Here is a 26,941-nt window from a genome sequence, read left to right on the forward strand (position 1 = left end):
TTATTAGATCGTCTCCTCCCTACAGGAATCCAGGGCCCAGGCTATGATCCAGGAATACTCTAGACCCTTTCATACCTATTGTCATCTCTTTTTTCCCTCCTATCTTGCAGCAAAATGAGAAGTTGCAGAAAGAGGGACATGCCGCAGACAATAAGACCGAAGCAGTAAATCCTCCTGCACATCCTGCTGTAAGGATCTCCCCCACTGCAAAAGCCTGCTCCCCATATTCAATCTTTGCCCCTCAGGTCCCTGAACTGTGTGGTTCATGGAAGGGAGCAGTAGCCTGGTTGTGGGACTAGGGCTGAAGGAATATAGGAAGGTCCAGTTGGGGCCCTGAATCAATGGGAAGGGAAGGAGGAAGGCCTGGGTCCTTCTGGACAGGGAGATCAGAATGTGACTTTAACCCAGCCAATCATCTATCCCCCTTTTAAGAGCCCCCAGTTATACCCGGAACCCACCCAGCCCAATGGGAGCTTGGCCAAGCTGACAATGTCTTCAGCATGTCTGTTGGCGATTTCCGTCCTGAGACCAGAAGCTGCTTGGTGTAATGTAAGCTTAGTCATGGAAGGTGGGGATAAACCCATGGCTTTGGACTGGGCTGGAGGAACAGCCAGTCCCTCCAGTTCTTGCAACCCTCCCTAATGAGGATAGAAGGAGCTGGCACAGGGAGGCAGGGAGTGTGCCCAGCACATGAGCAGATGGGAAGAGAGGACGAGACAGGAGAGGACAGTCCCAGGAGCCACCTCAGGGGGCAACTCGGAGCCCAATCTCAAGGGATAAGGCTGACACAGATATAAAACAGAGAACAGGGTGACAAGGCGGGAGGATTCAGTGCCTACTAGTGCTATAGGACTTCAGAGGAGGGAGAGACCACCGAAGGGTGGGATGGTCAGGAAAGACTTTCTGGAGGAAACCGGGAATAGAAGAATGGGCAGATTTAGATTGAAGAAAGGAAAGAAAATAGTAGAAAGCCATTCCAGGAAGAGTGAAGACAAAGTGAGGAAGGTCTCCCAGTCCAGGCTTCCCATCACCTCCTCCTTCCCTTCCCCTTCACCCTTCACTGCATCCCACTCTTCTCTGGGCCCATGCATTTGACTAGAATATGTTTTTCTGTGCCCCTTCTTGCCCCATCCAGCAGGAGCAACGTCCTAATATCCAACCAAGGAAGAGAAAGTCTGCCCAGGCCAACAAAATAGCCTCAAGGAAGATGATAAAGAAAGAATATGGGGAAAATGGAAGACAGAAGATGAATAAAGTCTTCAAGCAACCCAGGGCCGGCACCTCAGGAGCGAACCAACCTGCCAAGATGGATGCCTCTCCCAACCCAGTGAACCCAGCCCTGGGGCCCGAGACGCGCCCCATCCCAGAGCCCAGTGGTGATATCCACATGGACGAACCAGGTAGGCAAGATGAGACAGGAGGGAGGGAAGAGGAGGAAGGCATCATGTGGCTCTCTTGCAATGTCCAAGGGCCCCTTCTGAATCCTGGGACCTCAATCTTCAAGTAATAATAATAATACATTAATGAGGTTTACCGAATGCTTCTCTCACACCTACACTATGAGTTAGGCATCTTGGTGGGCACAGGGGTGGACTTGGGAGTCAGGAAGACCTGAGTTCAAGTCTTGCCTGGCTCACTTTCTTAGTAGTTGTGTGACCCTAAGTAAGTCCCTTAATTTCCCTAACCCTAACCCTCCTCATCTATAAAATGGCAGTGGTAATAGCACATATACCTCACAGAGTTGTTGTGAGCATAGAATGAGATAATATTGAAAGTGTTTCACTCACCTCAACCTGCTACCTAACTCTTAGCTATTGTCATCACCATCACTAATTCTTACATCTTCACACTTACATTTAATTGCATTTTTACAGCTGAGAAAACTTGGGTCAAAGAAAGGTTATGTAGTTAGCCCAAGGTGTCACAGCTGACAAGTGTCAGAATCCAAACTGAAACCCAGGTTTCCTGACCCCCAAGTTTGGTGCTTCTTTCCCCACTCCCAGTTGTCTGCTCAGGTGCTAGGCTACCTCACTGTCTTCCATCAGGAGCTCCCCAGCTCCTTGGGTGATAAAGTTCATGGACGTAAAATGAAGACCATCAGCTGTTCCATGCGCATGGGCTGACTTGTGGTTCTGAGAGGGAAAATGTGGAAAAGCTCAGGGAAGCTCTCTGAGCCAGGTCTGGAGTTCCACATGAGCAGGTCCTGATGCTTGGAAGGCTGGTGGATCACTTGTCTGATCCACAGGAGGTCCGCAGGTTCAGCAACACACTAAGTACCACAGTCCCCAGGAGCTGCCTAAGAAGAGTGAACTGACCCACATTGGAAAGATGAGCCAGGAAAACTTTGATTCTCATCAGTACAGGTTGGGCCCATGAGTGGCCACTTCATCCCTAGGCGGGGAGAGATAGGGAGACCCAATCTCAAAAGAGAAAAATGGGGGGGCAGGGCAGCTAGGTGGCACAGTGGATAAAGCACTGGCCCTGGATTCAGGAGGACCTGAGTTCAAATCCGGCCTCAGACACTTGACACTCACTAGCTGTGTGACCGTGGGCAAGTCACTTAACCCTCATTGCCCCGCAAAAAAAAAAATCAAAAGAGAAAAATGAAAAATGAAAGGACCCCTGGTCCCACTCCTCAAGGCAATAGACATTATCTCTGGCGGATCTTCTAAGGGAGTTCTCCTCAATGGAGTAGAATGGAAGTCTTTGATAAGCACCAGATGTTCAGCCTTTGCTACTGTGCCTCAGGGGTTCATGGTCTTTCTAGTCCCCCTCCCTTCTCTCTAGTCCCCCTCCTCGGATTGAAGCACGGACAGATCTGTCCCCTTAGGCCAAGAATCTGTAGGACAACAGACACCGACACCCTGTGGATGGTAGGTCTCCTACCTAAGCTCTCTACCAGGTGGTCTTCTAGGGCCAGAGGGAGACACATCCGGATATTGGTCTTCCTCAGAGAGCCCTGCCATGTGTGGGGACCTCTGTTCTACCCCTTCTGAGTCAGGGTGCTTCTCCACCCTGTTTTCCTTGCCTCCAAGAAGAGCGTGGCTCTTCAGTTCACAGTGAGGTGATCCACCTCTCCAGACTTCGAGAAAGAAATCATTTGTCTCCACTTCTTCTCCTATCCCCCCATCCTTTCACTCAGCTTGGGCAGCCATGCCTTTCAGGCCAAAACATGGAAAGACTCTTCGCAATAAGCCTAATGAGGTAAGAACCTTAACTAAAAGCAAGAATGAAATTGGGCAAAAGGCACTGAAAAGACCCGTGGAAGTAAAAAAGCTACAACTCCATGGTCCATTATTCAGGGGACATGAGGAATAGGAAGGAATCAAATAACCCAAAGGCTTCAAACTCGGTTGGCTGGGATCATGGCAGCCCCACTAACAGAAATCCCAGACTGCCAAGCAGCACATCTCTCACCACTCTCCACCTCCCTCATCCCATGTTTCTGGTGATCTTTGCTTTCTAGCCTACCCAGAGGATGCTCGGATACTCTGGCTCCCCATACTGCGCAGCTTGAATGGGAGCCAGCCAGCAGAACCATTGTACTCTTAGTGTGTAGTTCAGCTATTTGCACCTACAAGCCTTCTTTGAACATGGCGACATTCTCAGATGTCACATGAGACCAAGCCAGGGGAGCAGGGACGGAAGAAAGAGGGAGCCAGAGGTGGCTTTTCTTTACAATAATAATTGGTCTCCACCCCTGCTGCTGCTGCCTACCAGGCCCCTAGGCTGGATCTGACATAGGCACCTGTGAATAACCCACTTCCTTCCATGAGGAGATGAAGAAAAAAAGACCCAAGACCAAATCTCAGAAATACCACTGCCACGCTGCTCCTCCCATCCTCAATCGGGCTCTAGTGAGGGGCATCTCACGAGAGGTAACCCAGTCCATGTTTGGACAGCTCTGATTGTTAGGAAGTCTTTTTTTATGTCTGGCTTGACCCAAGATATTCCAGGCACCTTAAGGAGTGCAGTAGCTGGAGGACTTCATGTGGAGTCAGGAAGACCTTAACTTAAATCTTACTGCAGATGCTTACTGTCTGTGTGAAACTGTATGATGCATTTAAACCTCTTTCCTCCCTGGTTTTCTCATCTGTAAAATGGGGATAATAATAGCACTTAACTCACAGGGTTGCTGTGAGGATCAAATGAGATATCACATGTCAAATGCTTTGCTAACATGAAGACTGTATATAAAATCTAACCATTGGTAATTCATTCTTTGGCAAACCTCATGCATCAGGAACTAATCCCTTTGGCTATTTGGGGAAATCTGGGAGCATCCCAAAGAAATGTCCTTTGCAAGGTACCAGACACTACCTGTAGCCTCTTTCTCTTTCTTCCCCATGATGGTACACCATAATTCCTGCCACAGTGACAAATAGTTTAACAGCAGTCAGTCACTAAATGTTAACCGAAGGCCTTTTATTGGTTAGATGCTGGGAGGGACTTTGAAGTTTAACACCTGGGCGTGACTTTCAAAGAAAAGTATAATTCTCAATCAAGATTCAAAATCAGAAGATACCGGGGGCAGCTAGATGGCGCAGTGGTTAAAGCACCGGCCCTGGATTCAGGAGTACCTGAGTTCAAATCCGGCCTCAGACACTTGACACTTACTAGCTGTGTGACTCTAGGCAAGTCATTTAACCCCCATTGCCTAAAAAAAAAAAAAAAAATCAGAAGATACCTACGGAACACCCAACCTCTTAGGTATTCTTAATGGTGTGGGGTGCCAAGATGAAGACCAGGTGATTCACCCCCAGGGAGCTTCCCATCTGGTAGAGGAGAGAGATGTCTCCAAAATGACCCTAATTTAAAGGAGGATGTGATAAATGGAAGGAAAAAGATCAATAGTCCGTGCTTCCAGTGCTTTGCTCTATATTGCCTTTTATCAGCTATAATCATGAGGATAAGAAATAACTGATTTAAAGTAAGAACATAGTCCTGGGTTAAAAAAAAAAACTGGGTAAAAAAAAAAACAAAACTGTGATGTCAACCCAGGTTAATTCCTGTGTTAGTTAACCTTAGAAGTGTAAATGAGTCATGATCAAGTGTAGACCTTATGTGAGCATAATAACCATACTTATATATTAATCTTTCTATTAAAATGAAGTTTTTTACCCTGAACTTCTGATGAAGTGCCCTATTGTTCTCAAGAGCCTATTTGAGTATAAGAGAACTGATTTGTACAACAAGCTTTCTTATATTCCCCATCTATGAATCAAGAAAACTACAAATAACTCTGAATTTTGTATCTCTTAATAAAGGTTGATTCCATTGCCCAGTTTCTTTCTTTTTTTAAAAGCAGATTGGTACCCAAAGAAGGGATCGATGAAGCCAGGGATTGGACTCTAGCCCCTTGGACCCTCTGGTGAATGCTCAGGGGACTGCAGACCTGGTTCCTTCTCCAAGGGTCCCTGGACCTGGACTCTTCTCCCTAGCTAATCCCTTTTTCTCTGGGCTCAGGCAAGCCTCTTGCTAAATTTTTCATCTCGATCTCCCTCTGGTTTCCACTTGAGGAAAAAGTTAAAAGTGTGTGGACAAAGATTTTGCAATGCCAGAAACTGGGCAAATGTTATTCCCTTTTTATCAGAAATTAAGAATAGGACATGTCTATCGTTCCTTAAAGGGCCTGCTTCTATAAGCGTTTGTTTTGTGCTATTCGAGTTTTGTGCTAACCCATAGCCAACAGGTGTTTCACTTATGTCTTTCCTTTTGGCTTGATCAACCAAAAAGAATAAGGCTGTAAAAAATAAAATTTCCCAAAAATTCCTCATAGAAGATGAGTGCCTCTTTTGTCTCTCTATTTCCAATTCTGGTCACATTGGAGGCTGTAGAGATAAAAGATAGATGATAAATAAATAATTTGAGACTAAGTTTGTAATTGGAGATTTGACTATAATGCACCTATGCCTTTTCTTTTGGCTTTCAAAAGGGAAAAGAAAATCTTCAAGATAGGAAACTAAGATATCAAATTGATTAGAAATGAAATTTCCCCAAAAGAAAAATAATCAAATGTTTCACTTTTTGTTCCATGTTTTTCTATCTGCTTTATTTGACTGGTACCAGATTTTTAGACTTTAGATGAACCTTTAGATTAGGATTCCTGAGTAAGTCCTGTTGAGGAGATCTGACTTGTTTGTGTAAAGAGATAGAGAGAAGTTGGCTTTAGTCCATGTGGGGAAAACCGCTGAGGTCATCTACAAGCAGCCCAAGAAACAAGCTGCTAGGACCCATACTTACAAGGTACTCTAAGCTGCCTGGTCATACCTCTGGCTATACCAACTGCTTAGGAATAGGGGTTTAGTTAGGACTGTCTTTGTTATAGGTGAGAGGCATAGCAAGATTAGCTTTAGAAGCCAGACTCTAAACCACAGCAGTAGTTGGTAAGGTCGTGGTTTAAAAAACACTTGCGGGGCGGCTAGGTGGCACAATGGATAAAGCACCGGCCCTGGATTCAGGAGTACCTGAGTTCAAATGCGACCTCAGACACTTGACAGGTACTAGCTGTGTGACCCTGGGCAAGTCACTTAACCCTCATTGCCCTGCAAAAAACAAAAACAAAACACTTGCAATTCTATGTAGTGAAAGGGACATAAACATGGAGATCCCACAGAGTACGAAACATTGTAATGTTGCTCAGAGGCACTGCAGTTATTGTAGATAGCAACAAACTCAGTTTAGATAGACAGCAGCTTAGTTAAATGGGGTATTATTTAGATAGGGTTTTAAAACTGGAATTTACCCTCATTGATTACTCTGTGTGTGTCAAGTTTAGCCAGTGCTCAAAACAGTTTTGCTGTCTGTAGGGAGTCGGTAAATGGCAAGGAAGATTTCATAATAGGATTTGACAAGACATGGGTCCTTGTTTATCATCTGTAGCATGTCTGTATGTTTTGGTCTCATTAAAGTTCTTGTTTCTATGTTGTTTCATTCTTTAACCAGCTATTCAAACTGTAAACTGGTGCAAAAGAATAGGTGGTGAACCTATTTTCTCTTTCTTCTCAGTTCTTCGTGATCACACTTTGTACATTAAGAAACTTTTTAGGGGTAGCTAGGTGGTGCAGTGGATAGAGAACCGGCCTTGGAGGACCTGAGTTCAAATCCAACCTCAGACACATGACACTAGCTTTGTGACTCTGGGCAAAGTCACTTAACCCTCATTGCCCTGCCAAAAAAAAAAAAAAAGAAAGAAAAAGAAAAGAAGCTTTTTAGATTAGTTGTTTAAGCCATGAATACATTAGAAATAGTTAATTTTTTCTACTTAGAAACATTTAGGTTAGTTATTTAAGCTATACACCTTTTCAAATAATTGTTTACTCCCTTCTCTTTTTTTAACCTTCTCTGGTGCTTTGTGATCACAATAGTTAACTCTTTGGTCTGTTGTGGTTGCAGAATGTCCAAGGAAACTGAACCTATCTTTCATTTAAATGTTAGAAAACTGCTTGGATTAGCTACCCAAGCCATAGATTTATTAAAATCAGTTTGTAATTTTTCTTCTCAAGTAGTAGGTGAACTTTCTCCTCAAGACATTGAAAATAAGCAAGCCACATTTAGTTCTCCACAGCCCCAAACCATAGAACTAAGACAGGAAACAGTGAGTGAGACAGTCAAGCTGAGGGGATTGCCCACCATCTCGCCCTGAATACAATCTGGCCCAGACCCCTAAACTTAAAGGAAATCTATACCCTAACCTCCCTGCAGAAAAGGATAGACTGGTTCAATCAAAAGAGGCTCTCACGGGGAATTTTAGCAAGTTTCAAGAAATTAGGGAAGAAAAAAAAGAGCTGGGGCAGCTAGGTGGTGCAGTGGATAGAGCACCGGCCCTGGATTCAGGAGGACCCCAGTTCAAATCTGGCCTCAGACCCTTGACACTTACTAGCTGTGTGACTCTGGGCAAGTCACTTAACCCCAACTGCCTCACCAAAAAAAAAAAAGAAAGAAAGAAAAAAAGAAAAAGAAAGAGCCCCCCTAACCAATTCTGCAAAGATCATCTCTGTAAAGGAGCTAAATGTCATTTAGGACTTGACCCTATTAACCCTAAGGATACCAGAATCATTAATGCAGCTTTTGTAAATCAGGTGTCCTCAGAAATCAGAGAGTTTATCATGAATAATTGCCCTGTGTAGAAATAGTGAGTTCAAAGTCAAAGCTCTGCACATTTTTGAAAGGGATAAGAACAAGAAAGAAAAGAAATTGAGTAACCAGGACCCCGAGACTCTTGCAATAACAACTGTACTTGAATCCAAAGCAGACAAAGACAAAAACTTAGATTATTTTTACTGTGTGAAAAAAAGGTCACAATGCTAGAAATTGCAGAAACAAGTGGATCAGAACCAGCCCAAGACAGATTGGGTTTTCTTCACAGAATAGTACCCCTCAGAATGAAGTATGTAGGTATTAGTGAGGGGAGGATGGTTTGGACTTCCTGTTTCTAAATAACTAACTTTTATTTTTTGGTGAGGCAATTGGAGTTAAGTGACTTGCCCAGGGTCACACAACTAGTAAGTGTTAAGTTTCTGAGTCCAGATTTGAACTCAGGTCCTCCTTAATCCAGAGCCAGTGCTCTATCCACTGAGCCACCTAACTGCCCCTAAATGACTAACTTTTTATCTTTTAACAATAACACATCACTCGTTGCTGTTCATAATAAATACTTAACATCACTGAAAGAGATTTGTAGTGTGTAATTAGAGATACTATTAGCTGTTCACCTTATTCTCTCTGTATTTGTAACAACTACTGTTACTTGTACCACTACTGAACAGCTCCCATCTGAATTGATCTGGGCTAATTTTTCTAATAATATAAGGCTTTTAAGATCAGCCATGCCTGTTGCTTGAGATGAAAGGTGATCCTCCTCCATCTAAACCACGGTAGCTTTAAAATTATAATTTGGGCATTTAAAAAAATTCATTGTTGTTAAATTGGCAGAATTAATTATCTTTGTGTGAAACAGTTACCATCTGTTACTGCTGAAATTATAATTTGGATATTCTCAAAAGTGGTATTGTTTTATCTTTTAATGAACCTTGTATAAAATCATCACCATTAGTTATTATTACCATTTTCCATATAAAAGAACCCCAAAGTTAAATTAGTAAAGAACTGTTCATTTGACCCATCTATGATTGATAAAGGGACTCTAAAACATCTAAGTCAGCCTTTGACTACAACCTCTCTATTGCTCTCTATGTAAACTGTCAGTGCTATTAATTCCTATGCTATTCCTAGGTATCTAATCTGGATACCATTGTCTCCACCATTCCTTATGCAGCTAAATTGCTTTACTACTATTAAATTCTGCCCAACCTTTTTCAGTTTTCCAATCAGTGAATCTGCCTAGTACCTATTCACATTCACCTGGAAGGGGACTCACTACAGCCTGAAGGAAGACAAAGAAAAAACCCCACGCCAACCAGCTCCATACTTGGAGCTACAAGTTATTGTGGACAGTTTATTCCATCCTCTGGTGAAATTTTGAAACCATTAATTCTCTAACTAAAGACTGTTCTTAAGCTCTGCCTCTGCTATCTGAACATCTGGAGACAGCTTAAAAGATCTCTCCTCTTGGCACCGACTCTGAGCCTTTTTCCTCTTTGCCTGGGAGCAGAAGGGTTCAGTGCCCAAAGAACTCATTCAGTAGCTCAGACCATCCCTTTGTCCCACTGTCCTTGACACCTGCTACCTGCCATCTAACTGCTGTCGACTGGGAGTACCACCATGCCCTTGAGTAGTAGCAACTGTTGTTCTCTCTTAGAGGATGAGGTTTGTGGTTCTTGTTAGACATTAGAAAATGCTGTCATCTGGAAATAAAGACAACTGTGAGGAAGCTGAGTCCCCTGAGAAAAAGTACAATGCAAAATAGGTATCTGGGCTACAGATGGGACAGGCATGGACCACTGAAACTGGTAAGCCACTAAGAGATTTTACCATTAAACTTGCCTTTCAGCAAACAAAGTAGGGGCATTTTGGTAACGGTGGATGCAATCAACCAAATATGGGTGGCCCCAGGTATCTCCTCTGTAGTCAATTGTTGATGTGCTTCCTGTCACACATGTCATTCTTATAACCAGCCTGTTTTTAGGAAAGTTGCTTTTGGAGAGCATCCCTTGACCTACACCCCATTTGAACATCTCCAAACTGACTATGTTGACATGTGCAAATCAGGCATTTAAACACTGCCTTTTTCTTGTAGACTAGCTAATTAAATGGATTGAGGCCTTTTCCTCATATAGAGAATGTATATATTTGTTGCCCAGATAATCTTCAAGGAATTGTCCCCAGATTTGCCCCCCACTACTGCCTTCACTGATTTAGATGAGGGATTCATTTCACAGACTCAATCTTAACTCAGGTTTATCCCTATCTTGGTGTTAAAGCCCTGCTACCACACACCATTATCAACCCCCAAGGCTCTTAAACTATGATTGGGACCCTTTATAAAGAGACTTACCTAAGCCAAGGGGGAAATTGGGGGAAATTACATCCATCTAAGTTTTTCATATTCTAAATTGATCTAAAATTTTTCACTACTAAGTTTATTGATTGGAATGGTATTGTGAAATTTATAAACTTAAAATCTGAAATTCAAATGAAATATGAACTTGAGATGACATGTATACCACCTTTTAAAAATTTACCTTTTGAGATTTGAAACCCTTTTGAAATAATGAAATTTGAATTAAAAATCACTTGATGTGTTGGGGCAGCTAGGTGGCACAGTAGATAGAGCACCGGCCCTGGAGTCAGGAGGACTTGAGTTCAAATCTGGCCTCAGACACTTCACGTTTACTAGCTGTGTGACCCTGGGCAAGTCACTTAACCCCAATTGCCTCACCAAAAAAATCACTTGATGTGGAGCTGTACCACCTGTTGAGAAATTTAAATGAAATTTGAAATTATATGTATTGAATAAATTTGAAAATAAAATTAACTGAATTATATTTAAACTTGGACATTACAGTTTTAAATCATTACCTTTTGAAATTTGAAAATAATTTGAAAGCACAATTTGAAATACATTTTGAAATGCTTTCCCCTTTAGGAAGCTAGGTTAGAGGAGAATATAACCCAATGGATATCTGTTAGTTTTTCTTGAACAATCTCCCTATCTTTTACTAGCCTATTTCATAAGCCACTAAACTTACTTTAGCCAAATGACATCAATTTAGTCACTTTAATAACTCAATAGAGAAATTACCTCTCTAACATCATTTTCCAATATATCAGAGAGATTCCACATGGCAGTATATTTTAAAAGTATATTTTAAATTATCTGTATTATTATCTTTGATATATATTTTAGCCCCAAACCCAATACAGTTACACTGTAGCTTCAAAATTCTCGACACACTGGTGGCAATAACTCAGCCTCATGTTTCTTACACTAGGAAAGGTTAAGCAACTTACCAGTAACACAACAAAGATTTGTCCGAACTGTTTTTTTTATTGGTGCATTTTCCTCTTGTTTTCAACTTTTTTTCTTTTCATGATTTAAGCTTCATACTTTTACACTTCTTTTGAGATTATTGTGTTTATTTTTTTTTATTATTTTTTTTTTTTTAGTGAGGCAATTGGGGTTAAGTGACTTGCCCAGGGTCACATAGCTAGTAAGTGTTAAGTGTCTGAGGCCGGATTTGAACTCAGGTACTTCTGACTCCAGGGCCGGTGCTCTATCCACTGCGCCACCTAGCTGCCCCGTATTGTGTTTATTTTTAGGGGCATGCTCACTTCATTTGTCTTCTTTTCCTCTACATTTTATATAGGCTCCGAGAAATACATTTTCTTTTGCCGGCTTAGTTCCATACTGCAACTGTTCATGAATTGTCTTGCTATTATAAGTTTATTTAATACTTTGGTCATTCGTTACTAAATTTTATGTTTATGTTTCTCCTAGATTTTTTTCTGAAAGAAACAAATTGAGTCACTTACAGTTACCATTAAAACATCTAGGTGGTTTTTCCGTGGTTTTTTTTTTTTTTTTCAGTTAGCCTTTCCTACATGACTATCATAATGTACCATTTGGAACACCTACATTTAATCTGGATATTATTCTATTATCTGCTATACCTTTGAGCATAACAATAAGTTTCCCTATTTTTCTCTCTTGACCAATTTAATTTTACTACTGTCTCACCTGAGGTTATTCTTTAACTGGATTTAACTTGGGTGATTATCCAAGGAGCCAAATCATTATTTTTCTAATGACCCTGACAACATGTATCCTGGTAATGACCCTTTTTCTGACAACCCAAGTCCTCTCCTATTTTCCTCCTAACCCTCATGTTACTGCATATCCTGCCTTTTTGTCCCTGAGATCATCCAGAGCCATCTGAGCTGCAAGTCACCCATCCATTGCTCCAGAAGAAAACTTTCTGTAATTTTGGTAATTCTGGAATTTTGTGCCCTTTCTGGTTTTGCCTCGCCGATAGAGGTCTGCTCTCTATAGAACTATATGCTATGCTTAGCCTGTAATGAATCCAATTCTCAATAAGCTGAGAAACTGATTGAAGAGGGGAATTGAAAGGAAAAAGATCAACAATCTATGCCTCAAGTGTTTTGCTCTATATTGCCCTGCTAATCTTATATAAACTATAATCATTAGGATGAGAAATAACTGTGTGACTTAGAGTAAGAACATAGTCCCAGGTCAAAAACCTGTATGTAACCAAACTATGATGTTGTTCCAGGGAAATTCATGTGTCAGTTAATCTTAGACGTGTAACTGAATCATTATCAAATATGAATCTTATATGAGCATAATAACCATAACTCTATGGTCATCTTTATATTAAAATGGAGTTGTTTGCCCTGAGCTTCTGATAAAGAAGCACCCTTTTTCACACACCTGTTTTGCAAGAGCCTTCTTGAGTAAAAGAGAACTGATTTGTAAAATAGCAAGCTTTTTTTTTTCACTATCCATGAATCAAGAAATCTATCACTAAGTGAATTTTATATCTTGGGTCCTCAGATTTGAACTCAGATCTCAACTGACTCCAGGACCAGTGTTTTATTCACTACACTACTTCCCTGCCCAAACTACATTGGCTTTGTTTTATATGTGTATATACTTATATAAGTTCATTTTTGTCTACTTCATATATAAGCTTCTTGAGGGCAGGGAGTATTTTGTTCATGTTGTTGTATCCCTAGGTGCTTAATAAATGCTTGATGATTGGTCAGGCTGAAGCTAGAGAGAGAGAGAGAGACAGAGACAGAGAGAGACAGAGGTAGAAAGAATTTGGAACTGGGTATATAGATCTGGGAGACATCTGTAGAGAGATGGTAGTTAAAACCATAGTTGCTGAGGAGGTTACCCAGAGAAAGAAAACCCAAGATAGTGTCTTGAGGAACATCCATAGTTAGGGGGCTCAATGTAGATGATGATTCAACAAAGTCAGACTCAAAAGGAATGGTCCAAGAAGTAGGAGGAAAAGGGTAGTCAACAGCATAAAATGCTGCAGAGAGGTCAAGAAGAACAGTAGCTGAGAATAGACCATAAAAGGTAGAATAGACGTTGAGCTAGAAGAAACCTTAGAGGCTATTGATTCCAATACCCATTCCCCCATTTTATCATTGAGGAAACTCAGGAATGGAAAGGGTAAGTGACTTGGCCAGTGAACAAGGGAATATTTGAACTCAGTCCCTCCTGACTCTGGTAAACTATCCACTATCCACTATGTGATGTTGCCTTTCCACCATCTACCATCTGGTGTTAAGAGATTACTGATAACTTTAGAGAGAAGTTTCAGTTGAATGATAAGAGCAGAAACCAGATTGCAAAGAGTTGAGAAGATAATAAGAGAAGAGGGAATGGAAGCAATGAGAGTTGTAACTTTTTTTCAGTGAGTTTGGCTGAGAAAGAAAGGGAAGTGAAATATATCATGATAGATTGAGGGGTTGGTAGGGTCTTATTTGGTCCCTACCAATTCAATTATTCTTCTTCAAGTACGGGGAAACCTGGTGTGTTTGTGGACAGAAGTGATGGGGAGGGAAAGGCCTTGATTATAAGGGCAGTCTACCAGAGAAGGTTAGGGATTTGATCCATTGTCCATGTAGGGAGAGGGGAGTTGTCCTTGGCAATGAGATTGAAGTACAGACTGGAGGATGTTTTCAAGGGCATTTGAGAAGGGATCAAGAAGAACCCATCTAATGGCCTTTATTTTCCATGTTAAACAATGAGGCTATGAGGGGAGGGAAAGATGTGGTTAGGAGAATAGAAGAGAGAAGAGAAAGTTTGCACTAACAGCCATGATGAGTGTAATAGAGAATCAATCAGAGAGGAGTAAAAGGATTATTACCTTTCTGTAGTGAGAGCCCAGTTGAGATCAGGTTACATACATTTGTGGTGGACCTGTTCTGTACAGTTCTGTGACTTCCTCCAGCTCTGTATTAATACCACATGAGTAGAAACAAAAGAGGCTAATGGTAGGAGTAATTGAGGGCTAGAATTTGATATGGCATAAATACTGATAGGATGAGGGGGTAAGGGATCCAAGAGGAGAGAATGGTATAATGACAAACTGGTCAACTATATTGTCAAAATTCCAAAGGGAAGGAAGTGAAGCCAGAGTAGAAGTGATAGTGTGGGACAATCCTAAGGGATGGAAAAAACTAGAGTTGATGGTGAGAACAAAGAATAAGTTTTAGAGGAGAGATGAAATAATAAGGAATTATGGTCAAATAAAGGAATTTCAGAATTCTTGGTCATGGAAATGGAACACTTGTGGATGATTAAGTAAGAGCAAAATTGTGATATCCCCAGTGTATTTCTGGGATGGAGGAGTGTAAGAGTAGGTCATGGGAGTAGAGGAGGTTTTTGGTGGAACATCAACACATAACTTAGAATTATCTTATATTAGGTCGGGGTTGGGGTGGAGAATTGCTTGAAAACAGAGAAAAATCTGGTTTGGGGGATGTATTTGGGCAGAGTGAACCTCAAAGAAAGAGAAATAACTGAATGATAGCAACAGAAGAAAAATCTGCAAATGGCAATCAGGAGAAAGATGTATTTCGACTCTTCCTTGAGGTCTAGTGTCCTGGAGCATACAAAAGATGCAACCAGCACTGAAAAGGATGGGGAGGAGGAAGGCAATATCTTCTGAGACAAGCCAGGTTTCTGCGAGTTCTAGAAGATGAAAGAGGAAGTAGACAAAGATATTCCCAAATAAAAGGAAATGTATTAATTATGTAACAAGAATTCCATAGGGCACCATGGAAGGACAAACAGAGCCAGTGTGGGACATGGGAGGGGTAGGATGGAAATGGATTGAGATGAGAGAGAGAGAGAGAGAGTTTGGGGCTGGGAGATAAGGAAGCAGTTTACACATAAGCAACCAGGGATTCAATCTCACTGTGATTGGGTAAGAGGTGGCAGGAGTTTTCCCTCCATAGGAGATGAGCCCAGGCAGAGTGTCAATGAACCACAGCTCTTCGGATGATAGCAGAGGATTGCAAGGCTTGCTGTCCTGGCTCTGCCTTAGCCCATCTTGGTGGCCATCACCTCACTGTGTCACAATCCTGGCCATAGTGAAGGTAGCTACTAATCTATTACTTTATCCATAGATCCCAGAGACTTTTCTAAGGTCCACAGATTACAGTGTGCCCAGAGTCAAGGGGAAACATTCCATGAAATAATGCCAAGGAAAAAAAGAAAATAAGAATGGGAATATACCTATCAAACCATATACAGAAAAATGGGACTAGGCAATCAAATAAGGACTGCTGATGAAGATTGGTCAGCTAGGTGGCATAGTAGATAGAGTGTTGGCCCTGGAGTCAAGAGGACCTGAATTCAAATCCAGTCTCAGAAACTTGACACTTACTAGCTGTATATATATACACCATATACCCCATAGAGCTGCTGTGAGGAAAATGCTTTGTAAACTTCATAAACTTTCTGTAGAAATCTGATCCCTTATATAATTTTACTAATTTTTAAAAACATCACTGTTACTTATATGTGGTTCACCCCCCCCCATAAAGCCCTCCCTCATAGCAAATAAATACAGTCAAGCAAAATGGATCAACACATTGACTGCACCTGAAGATGTATGTCCCATTCTGAACCAATTGTCTACCACCTCTTGGCTTAGAGGCAAGAGGCATGTAATGCTTTAACCATCCAAGCTTCTGAAATCATAGTTGGTCACTGCATTGATTACAGTCCTGAAAGTCTTTTGGTGTTGTTTTCCTTTACATAGCTGTGGCCATTGTGGAAATTATTCCGGTCCTGCTTGCTCTGTCCTACCTCAGTTCCCATAATTCTTTGCATCCCTCATAGTTGCCATTACAGCACAATAGTATTGCACTATGTTGTTCCATGCCCACTCACTGGGCACCCTCAACACCCGCACTGTGTTCTCATAGCATATCCCCAGGGCTTACTGACTCCCCTTTCCATTTTTCAGATGATCCAGTTGTGGTAATCAGCAGCTCTGACGAGTCCGAAGAGAGTGAGGTGAGCAAACTGGCTAAGTGGGCCCTTTTATTCTTCCTTTTTCCACTTATTTTGGGATCCTTCGTACTCTTTCTGGAGGAGAGTCAGGAATCATTCCATCAGCCCTATATTAGCCATGAACTCACAACCTCCACTAACACGTCTGGACCCCGCCCCCCATACTCAGAGGGTCAGGATCGCCCTGTTGAACTGAGAAGATTCCTTGAACATCTGTGCTTATGCCTAGCACTGAAGGGGCAGGTGTCAAGACAGTGAGCCTGCTACCCAGCCCTAGGGGCAGGTCTTATAAGTTGTTCCTTGTTTCCCCGGGTATATCCTTTCCTCCGCTTTTAATTTCCTCAAAGTTCCAGGTTTTTTTCAAAAGAGTTTCCATGGCCATATTGGCTGGGAACTCTCTGGGACATAGATGGGATGGGGAGGGGATGGCTATTTTTTTTATAGCTGAGTTTTTTGTGAGTTGGAGGCTGCCTGCAGTAACTACCTATCATGCAATAGGGAATTTGTGAATAGGGTCCCAGGTCTTGTGTCTGTTTAAAAGAGCCAGGTCCCATGGTTGCGGAGAATGGAAAACTAAGGGATTGCTCGTCCATTGGGGAACAGTGGAATGATTCATGGTGTGTGCATGTGATGGGACAGTATTGTGCTATGAAAAATGATGAAAAGGCCGGTTTCATAGAAACCTGGAAAGAACTCTGTGAACTGATGCAGGATTAAGTGAGCAGAACCAGGACAACAGTTTATACAGTAACAACAACTTTGTAAAGACAAACAACTTTGAAAGACTTAAAAACTCAGCGCAGTGACCACCCACAATTCCAGAGGATCCATGATGAAGCTGCTCCCTTTCTCCTGACAGAGGTGATGGACCCAGGGGGCAGATCAAGATACTTTTTGGACATGGTCAAATTGGGAATTTTTTTGTTGTTGTTGTTTGATTGCATATGTTATGAGAATTTTGTTTTTGTTTTTCTTTTTTTCTAGTGGCAGGGGTGGAGAGAGGAGAGGTGGGAGGGAAGGAAAATAGATTTCTACAAATTGAAAAAATAAAAATAAAGGAGGGGGAGGGCAGCTAGTTGGCACAGTGGATAGATCACCAGCCCCAGAGTCAGGAGTACCTGAGTTCAAATCCAGCCTCAGACACTTGACACTTACTAGCTGTGTGACCCTGGGCAAGTCACTTAACCCCAATTGCCTCACCAAAAAAAAATCTATAAATAAATAAATAGTTATCTATAGATAGATAGATAGATAGATAGATAGATAGATAGATAGATAAAGGAGTGGAACTGACCCTTGTGAGCTGATACTCATAGCTCTCCCTGTACAATATCAGGGCTTGGTAGCTCAGGGGAAGGGGCAGAGCTAGGTAGCTTGATGAAAGCTAGATGCATGATGACCAGGGAGAACAGACATGGAGTCGACACAGATATTCTGGGTGGGGAAGAAGCTGTAACAAGCTGTTTTTCTATTTGAGCACCAACCAGGAGGGGTGAGAAACAAGAGCTTATACAATGCATGGTTTGTGAGTACTGAGAAGAAGAAAAGGGTTTTTTTTGATGGAATCACTCCTTGGTAATCGATCTTCAGGTGATCAACCTCTCTATAAGTTAACTAGTCTGGCCCTCCATGGGTGGATGGTCAGCCTCTCCCAGCATGGTAGAACCTGACATACCTTGTAGTCTTTTGACTTACAGCCCAAGAGAATCCAAGGTTTCCTTGGTGCCCCAGTGAGGCATCAGAGGAGAACCTTAGTCATCTCAAGCTTCTTCTTCATAAGGAAGACAAGTAACCTTCTTGCCCTTTGTGCTCCTCCTATCCACGTACCTTGTTCTAGCTCTATTCAGGATGTTGATGGATTCATTTTGTTAATACCTTTCGTTTTTATGTGACAATCAGCATTTCCAGATATACCCCTCCCTTGTCCCCCAGCACACAGCTAGCTTTCCCTTTAACAAAGAGAAACAGTTAAAACTAAGGCAAACCAGGTATGTGACACTCTATGCCCATAACCCCCCACCCTCCCACATTGCTCTGCAATGAAAAGAGGGGCACGCATCCCTTTCTGGGCTATCATCATCACAGCAGTTTCTGTGTTTCAGTCCTCTAGTGATGTAGGGGACAGCAGTGACTCAGAAGATCTTACAGAGTTTCCAGGCATCACGAGGCCTCCCCCCAGCCATCCCGGCGAAAACTTCAGAGAACATAATCAAGAAGAAAGAGCTTTGGTGTTCTTTGACCTCAAGGTTGACAGCAAAAGTGAGTTTCCCATCAATATCCCCTTCTCCCTTCTGGCCTCATCTGCAGGGTCCCAGGAGATGTGGATAGTCCAAATGGGGATCTGTATGTCACCACTAAATGTGGAAAGGCAACCAAAAACTAGGCCTGGAAGATGGTCATTTGTACTTCCCTTTGGCCCAAGGGTCCCAAAGCTAATTTGGGTATTGGAGTCAGGACTTCTGCCCTGAGGAAAATTGCACAAGTCAACATTTTCATAGGACAAAGGGGATTTTAAGACACCGGGAGGGACCCAATCAGTCCCCATCTGGAAACTGAGGCCTAGAGATTTAAGCAATTGCCCCCAAGGACATACAGGTAGGAAGTATCCCAGGTGGTAGCATCTCTGACCAAGGGTCACCTAAAGATCTCAGGACCCAATCTAGCCATCAGTTTGGGCAGAGCAAATCAGGGCCTGCTGGGCAATCCACCCCCCATCTTGAGACCCCATTTTCCTTATATGAAAAAATGTAGATGTTTGAACTAGGTGGTTGGTTTTTTTTTGGTTTGTTTTGTTTTTGTTTCTTTGCAGGGCAATGAGAGTTAAGTGACTTGCCCAGGGTCACACAGCTAGTAATGTCAAGTATCTGAGGCTGGATTTGCACTCAGGTCCTCCTGAATCCAGGGCCGGTGCTTTAGCTGCCCCGAACTATGTGGTTGTTAATACCATGAGGCAAAGCCAGTTGCCCAAACTTCAGCTCAATGCACCTTTTCCTGAAAATAGAACCCAAACGAGGGTCAGCCAGTCCCTCCTCATCCCAAATTCTCCAAGTATAATCCTGAAGGTTCATTTCTGTGGCCTTAGTCCAGGATCCTGACTGAACTATCTGAACACCATAATGCCTTACCTTGGAGGGGCAATATGGAAACCAAGTGGAACTCGGTCTCCTTCCCATTAAGGCCAACTGTGGTGCCCAGAACTTGGACTGCCATGCTGGTCTTGTCACTATATCCAAAGGGAGACTGAATGGCTAGTGTGGCCTGGAAATGGGCATTTATTCAACAAGTTGTGATCCAGGCAGTCATGATGCTACATATGAATTGCGGTTATGGAAACAAAAATAAAACAGCCCCTTGCCCTCTAAGACTTTACATTCTCTTGTGGAAAATAACTTGTAAATAAATTAGTCAACACAAAACAAACACAAAATAGTTTAGAAAGACCCCAATAACTTGGGGAAGTTCAGGGCAAGGAGAGCCCAGAACAGCCTCATGTAGGAAGTGCCTCTTGAGTCAAACTTTAAGGGAAGCAGGATTCTAAGAGGTGAGGTCTACCAGGCAGCCTGTACAAAGGTGTGGAGATGGGGGATTTAATATCTATTATGCTGTTTAAGCAGGCCCTTGTTAAATGCTTCTTGAATGAATGGGCAACTCAGTGACACAAGCAGTATGGGACAGTGGGAAGAGTGTTGGCTCAAAGAGTCACAAGGCCTGGGTTCAAATACTGCCTCTGATTATTTTATGTGACTTTCTGCATGGCCTCCATGGCCCTGTCCAGCTCTAGCCCAAGGGTCTCTGTTAAGACTCTCATGGTCCTGGGGCAGGTGGGTGGTACAGTGGATAAAGCACCGGTCCTGGATTCAGGAGGACCTGAGTTCAAATCCAGCCTCAGACACTTGACACTAGCCGTGTGACCCTGGGCAAGTCACTTAACCCTCATTGCCTCACGGGAAAAAAAAAGACTATCATGGTCCTAAAGTGTCCATGGGCTATCGTGGGAGTGGGGAAAGATGGGTATATAAAGACAGATTTCTGTCAATGACGATAAACTGAAGAGGAGAAAATTTAACATTCTTTCTAAGCTCTAAACTCTAAAGTAAGTGCCCTGGTCTCCGGCTCTGAGTCTGGAAGGGAATGAGCACTTATATGATACCTACCATGTGCTAAACACTTTTTACGAACATTGTCTCATCTGACCAGCATCTACCAGGCCAGCAGATGTTGTGAGGATCCAATGAGATAATATTCATCAAGTGCTTTGCAAAGCTACAAGCGCTGTCAAAATGTCAAATAATAATTTTTTTTCATTGTTGTTGTTGTTGTTGTTGCTAATATTTCCTCAAGCAGGGAACTCAGTGTGGGAGCAAAATCAGGTTTGTTATCAGGCTCCAGGATGGTCAGAAGAAACCCCTGGGGGACACGTCTGTAATGTATCACTGAAGGAAAGTGGATATTGCAGAGGAGATGGGGCTCCCCCAAACCTTGGGAGGAGGGTGTCAGGGAGAGAAAGCAGTCACTTAGAGACAGCTAGTGACACAGTAGATAGAGCACTTGGTCTGGAGTCAGGGACCTGAGTTCAAGTCCTGACTGCCTCAGTCACTTCCTAGCTCTGTGACCCTAGGCAAGTCACTTAATGGGTGTTCTCCTTGCTTTCCTCAACTGTAAAATGGGGATAATAACCACAGGCTTAGCACATGAGAGGCCCTTAATAATTGCTTCTTTCCTTCAATTAACAAATATTTATTAAGCACCCGGTCAGTGCCAGGCATGGTGGTGGCACAGCTTCCCCTGAAGTGTTCCTCAAATGACTTTCATCAGAGAAAGTATCAGGGGCATCATACATAGGGCAGGGACTGGTGGAGAGGCTGGACACAGGATTGTGCAGGCCAAGGGTACTCCCTGATGAGCAGAGTCCTTCTACAAGCGCAGGGCAGCACCTTTTCTATAACTGATAGAGATGGCCGCTTAGAGTACTGAGCAGTTAAGTGACCGCCCAGGATCACATGGACAGGGGGGCTGAGTCAGGACTCAAACACAGGTCTTCCTGCCTCCAAGACTGGCTCATATAGGTGGAACACTCAGTAGGTGCTTAATAAATACTAACATGACCATCTTCCTCACCCCACCCCCATCCGTACCTTCCACCTTCCTTCCTCCCTTCCTCCCTTCTCCCCTTCCTCTCTCCCTCCCTCCTTTCCTTCTCCCTTCCTCCCTCCCTTTCTCCCTCCCTCTTTTCCTCCTTCCTCCTTTCCTCCCTCCCTCCCTTCCTTCCTTCCTTCCTTTTCAGTGTGTAAAGAGAGTTGGGATGGGAAAGATGACAGAAAAAAAATTAGTTTTTAAAAAATTTTAGAGAAGAAAAAATACCGGGTGGTTAATTGACTGATTGAGAGAAGTGATGACCCAAGGGTCTCACTTTTGGCTTCACGTACATGGGTTCCAAGAGAGAGCTGTGTATTGAAGACCAGAAATATGAATAGGAACTCAAGCGACTATTTCAATGTCTCTGACACTGTTCACACTGATCTTTCTTACTCCTTCTTCCCTTGCCTCTCCATGTCCTGTGCATTCCGATCCTCTCTCTCTCTCTCTCTCTCTCTCTCTCTGTCTCTCTCTCTCTGTCTCTCTCTCTGTCTCTCTGTGTCTCTCTCTTTCTCACTCTCTCTAGCACTCTCTCTTTCTTTCTCTCTCTAACCCTTTCTCTTTCCCTCTGTCTCCTCTCTCCCCTTCTCTCTCCCCCCTCCCTGTGTCTCTGTCTCTTTCTGTCACTTTCCCCTTTCTCCTGTTTCTCTTTTTGTCCCTCTTTTCTCTCCTCTTTCTCTCTGTCTCTCTCTCCTCTCCCTGTTTCTCTGTTTCTCCCCTCTTTCTCTCCTCTTCTCTTTCTGTCTTTCTCCCCTCTCATTTCTCTCTCTCCCTGTCTCTCTCTCTGTCCCTCTCTTTTCTGTCTCTCTCTCTTCTGTCTCTTCTACATTCCTCTGTCTCTCTCCCTTCTCCTTTTTCCCTCTATCTCTGTCTCTCCATCTCTGTCTCTCTCCTTTCTGTCTCTTCTCTGTCTCTGTCTCTCTCTCCCCCCACCCCTCTGTCTCTTCCCCCCTCTCTTATTCTCTCTCTCTCTCATCCCTAGCTAAGAAGATCAGCCAGCTGGCGGCTGTAAATGGCGAGAACAATTTCCGCATCATCATCCAGCAAGAGGAGGCCCTTTTCAGCCTCTTTTCCCGGGGTGTCGCCATGGAAGACGGCCTGCAGAATTTCCTCTGCTACCTCCGCGCTTCCTCCCACCCCGTCCTGGTTGGCTACAAGCTCTGGTCCCCCAATATTGCTGTCTTCTTTAAGGCTCTCGAGACTTCCTCCAAAAAGGGGGAGTTCCATGAGACCATCTCGGGCTTCGTGGACATCCTGCCCTTGATCCGTGACAGAGTGCCGAGAGCCAGCAGCTACAAGCTGAAGGATCTGGTCAATACCTACCTAGCAAGAAACATGAACGACAACAGCTCCCTGGCCTCGGTCCGGGCCATGCGGGACCTCTGCAAGATCCTGCATATCTACCCGGGCCAGAGCATCAACCGCAAAGTGCTCCCCTTCTCTAACCTGGATTGCTTTGCTTCCCTGCAGCCCCTGGTGCGTGTGAGCGTCCTGACCCTGGCCCAGGCCAGGATCCTCGCCCTGCGCAATGTCAGCCTCACAGAGCTGCAGGCGGCCTTCCATGACAATCCTGAGCGGGGACTCAAGAAATACAGCCACTACTTGGCCTCTCAAAGCTCTCCATCTCCCCCTTCCCTGCTGGGGCTTAGGAACTACCTCGAGAGCCTGCTGGCTAATCCCAAGCCAGAGAGAAAGCAGGCTTCGGGTCCCCGCCGGGCTTCTGTGGGAAAAGCCTTTCCCCAGACCAAGAATGCAGAGTGAGCTCTGCTGTGGGCCTGGGGGATGGGAGGGAGATGGATCTGGGGGGCCATGAGGCTCCTCCGGGCTCCATGGGCCACATTTCTGTCTCACTCTACTGTCCGATGTTCTAGTCCCCAGATCCCTTTCTAACTGGGCTTTCCTATATCTGCTTGGTCTAAAGGCTTCTGTGCAATTTAATTTGGATGTTGTTCCCATTCCTAACCCCTAGTCAAGGAGGGTTCTTTGGCAGACAGGGCAGAGACACCTGAAAGGTGTCTCTTTATAGGACCAGACTAGAAAGGACCTCTGGGAATGAGTGTGTGTGTGTGTGTGTGTGTGTGTGTGTGTGTGTGTGAGAGAGAGAGAGAGAGAGAGAGAGAGAGAGAGAGAGAGAGAGAGAGAGAGAGAGAGAGAGAGAGAGAGAGAGGAGGTGGAGGAAGGGTAACTTCACCTTCTCAGCCCCAGCTCACCCCCTCCTCAGGTCCCAGCATAATAAAATAAACCAGGAGACCATCTTGCCATATAGGCCCAGGTCCACGCTCCAGATTATCTATCAGAAAGGCCAAGAGTATCTATCAGAAGGACAGGTCAGCAGTCTCCCTTGGAAAGTCCTCCCTCCCTCCGCACTAGCTCAGATTTCATCTAACAGGCCTCCTCAGCTCCTTAGGGCACATAGACCCTTGCTTAGCTCTCTCTGGTGGCGCTTCCTGTCCCTCTCCACTGCAGATGCTGTTCACTCCGCTGAGCTCTGGACAACTGCCTGAGACATTCCATACCCGAATGCCACCTGCCTGGGTGTAACTCCAAGTGCCTTTCATACTGGAATTGCTGCCTGTGCATGGTTGTGGCTCCCCTCCCCACCCCGAAGTCCCCCAGGCTCAGCTGCTTCTGCTCTTCATTTACTTAGGTGCCTGGCTCTTCTTTTTCTCTTTCTCTTCCATATTTACATAGGAATTAACTCGATTAAGTCACAGACAAGTTACTGAGTGATTGATGTCCTCCTGCTCTTCACTCATGACTCTCTGCCCTGTCTTTGTAATATTCCCCCAGCTTCCTCCTCAGAATTCCCATTTCCCTTGCCCCCAATTCCTCCCACACTCATCTAGCTGCCGTGGGAGGCAGTGTGGTATGTTGGAAATCCATGGGTCCAAGAATCCTGTTATTGGGTACTTATGCCTACTCTAGCGCTACTTCCTGAGTGACTTTAGGCAGATCACCTCTACTTTAGGGGCCAAAATTCTTTCAGCTCTCAAATGAGGGGATTGAACTAGAGCCCTCTGAGGTCTCCTCCCCTCCCTAATGTTGGGTGGTTTTATAGTTCTGTTTAGCTCTTCAGATACCTCTGGCTCTCTTCAGTCACCATTCTGTTGAAGGGATCCCTGCCCCCAAAATGGATCCTTTGTTTTGGGGCTTCCCAGTTGCAGAAATATAGAAGGTCCTGACCATTATCCATCTCTTTGGCAGCAGGGTGAAGGTCAGAGGCCATCCAGCTACTGGCCCACACTTACTGTCCCAGTTCCCTTTGGCTTTCTTGTCCCAGTGACAGGTGATTTTAGCATGCAGAATAAAAGACACAGACATGAGGACGCCCCACCCACACACAGCAGGGAAACAAGCTTTGATTGAAGTAGCATATGTTCCCACCTTGGTCTTCAGTTAAGTGACTTCACATGGGTTAGAGATACAAGAAATTCAGTTCCATGTCTGATCATGGACATCTTAAAATGGGAGGTGAGGTCCAAGGGGCTTCCCTCTTAATTTCCAATTGTCACTACACCAGTGGATCTCAGTTTTAGAAAATCAGGTGGACATCTGGATTGATGTCCAAGAAAAATAGACATGGCGGTAACTCACTGGACAAAAAGATACTTCCTTTTGCAGAAGGATTTGCTATGGTATTCTTATATAGGGGAGTGGACATTGCAGGGCCTCCATCTAGAATTAATTTGCTGTGTCCTACTGGGCAAGTCAGCTCACCTTTTTGGGCCTCAGTTTTTCTATGAGTAAATGGGCATAAAAGTAATGCCCTACCATCTCTGACTTAATGTAGCAGCTGTGAGAATCTGAGGAGAGATGAGCTAAGAGCCTGCCCTGGGATGCCAGGGATAGTTTTAATTGTGAGCTCCTTGGCACATTTAAAATAGGTTCCAAATTATTCAGAGAGGTTTCAGCTTTGACCAATTGACAAGCACCTTTGAACAAAGATAGCTGTTTTGTAAGGTAGAGGGCACTTGCCTCACAAACAGAAGCTATTTATCAACAATTTGGGGCTTGACTCATAGTTCCTATATAGCATTCTCTGTAGGAAAGACAAAGAGCCCTCTTTCCCTCTCAGTGACCTAATTCAGTGTGGACTTCAACATTTAGTAATTCCATTGTCACCTTGGGACTTTGTGTTTTCAGATCTGCAAATACTATGTGACAATATTTCTGCCAAAAGAGTGGTTTGCTGTTTTCTCTCTGCCTTCACATCTTAAGATAAATCCATGCATCCTAAAAGCTGAGCTCATGGACCATTGACTTTGCTCAGTTAATGATAAGTGAGAGATGTCCCCTCTCTAATACATCCTCATCTCTTCCCATGCTATAGACTAGCTCCTCCTCCTGATAAGTGGGATCACCACTGCCCTGGTCCTCAGAGTGACCACAAAGTGCGAAGGCTTGTCTTGGAAGATCCAAGTCATCTACCCAAGCCAAGAATAGACTTTAACTGTTAAGAAGTAGTCAGTGAATTCTCCTTTGGAATGATGGATGGTCTATGTTTTCTTTCTGCACTGATGCTTAGCAGCGGCTGGTGCCTGTATTGTTCTTGTATCCTATTGTTCATTATAGTAAGATTTGTTCATTTGTGCATGTACTCATCTGGCTGTCCAGATCCAAGAGGAGGAGTCTGTCCCTCCTCATTGGCCTACAGATCATTTCATGTTAATATGGGGTAGGCCTGGGGGAATATGCAGCCTAAGGTGAGGGTGGGGGGGCGGGGGGGGCCTTTGGGAACTGACCAATTGCCACTGTCAGTGATCTGTACTGGTGGATGCTTCTTCCTCTAGTGAAGTTCTAATTAGTAGTGGAATTAGGTCATTCAACGCCAGCTTTTATCCTGTTCAGTGTGATGTCCTCCCAGTCAGCTAAGCCTGATATATATCCCAAAGTTGGGAATCTTAGGGCCCCAGGGCTCCAATATATGTGTATCTTTGTTCTATTATCACCATTAAATGATTTAACCCTTGTAGTGAGTGTGTGTAGTTCCTTTCCCAGAAAGAACCTGGTCAGATGAACTGGTATCAACCATCGTCCAGTTGGAACCTGCAGAATCTTTTTTTTTTTTTTTTTGGTGAGGTAATTGGGGTTAAGTGACTTGCCCAGGGTCACACAGCTAGAAAAATGTTAAGTGTCTGAATCCAGATTTGAACTTAGGTCCTCCTGAATCCAGGGCCGGTGCTTTATCCACTGCATCATCTAGCTGCCCCCAGAATCATCTTTGACCCCTCCCTTTCCTGTGTCTCCCACATTCAGACAGATGCATGCCTATAGGGTCTATCTCCACAATTTATCTGGTTCCATGGAGCGCCTTTCATTCCTCTCCCACCACCAATTTCTAGCCTT

General features: G+C 43.8%; 1 protein-coding gene across 3 annotated transcripts in view; it reads left to right on the forward strand.

Annotated features, from left to right (window-relative positions):
* Positions 1–26,564, forward strand: part of PML (PML nuclear body scaffold) — a 55,751-nt gene extending 29,187 nt beyond the window's left edge. For 2 of the 3 annotated variants that reach the window (XM_043981755.1, XM_043981756.1), the window contains exons 7-11: positions 111–188; positions 1,136–1,400; positions 16,413–16,462; positions 18,562–18,718; positions 22,578–26,564. In XM_043981755.1, coding sequence (XP_043837690.1) covers positions 111–188; positions 1,136–1,400; positions 16,413–16,462; positions 18,562–18,718; positions 22,578–23,356 — 1,329 coding nt within the window. In that variant the 3' untranslated portion in view covers positions 23,357–26,564. Of the gene's footprint in view, positions 1–110; positions 189–1,135; positions 1,401–16,412; positions 16,463–18,561; positions 18,719–22,121; positions 22,182–22,577 lie in introns of those variants that run through there. The other variant, XM_043981757.1, reaches the window with a different exon arrangement.
* Positions 26,565–26,941: the final 377 nt, after the last annotated feature.

The sequence above is a fragment of the Dromiciops gliroides genome, chromosome 2 (assembly GCF_019393635.1).
Source record: "Dromiciops gliroides isolate mDroGli1 chromosome 2, mDroGli1.pri, whole genome shotgun sequence".
Classification (NCBI taxonomy): domain Eukaryota; kingdom Metazoa; phylum Chordata; class Mammalia; order Microbiotheria; family Microbiotheriidae; genus Dromiciops; species Dromiciops gliroides.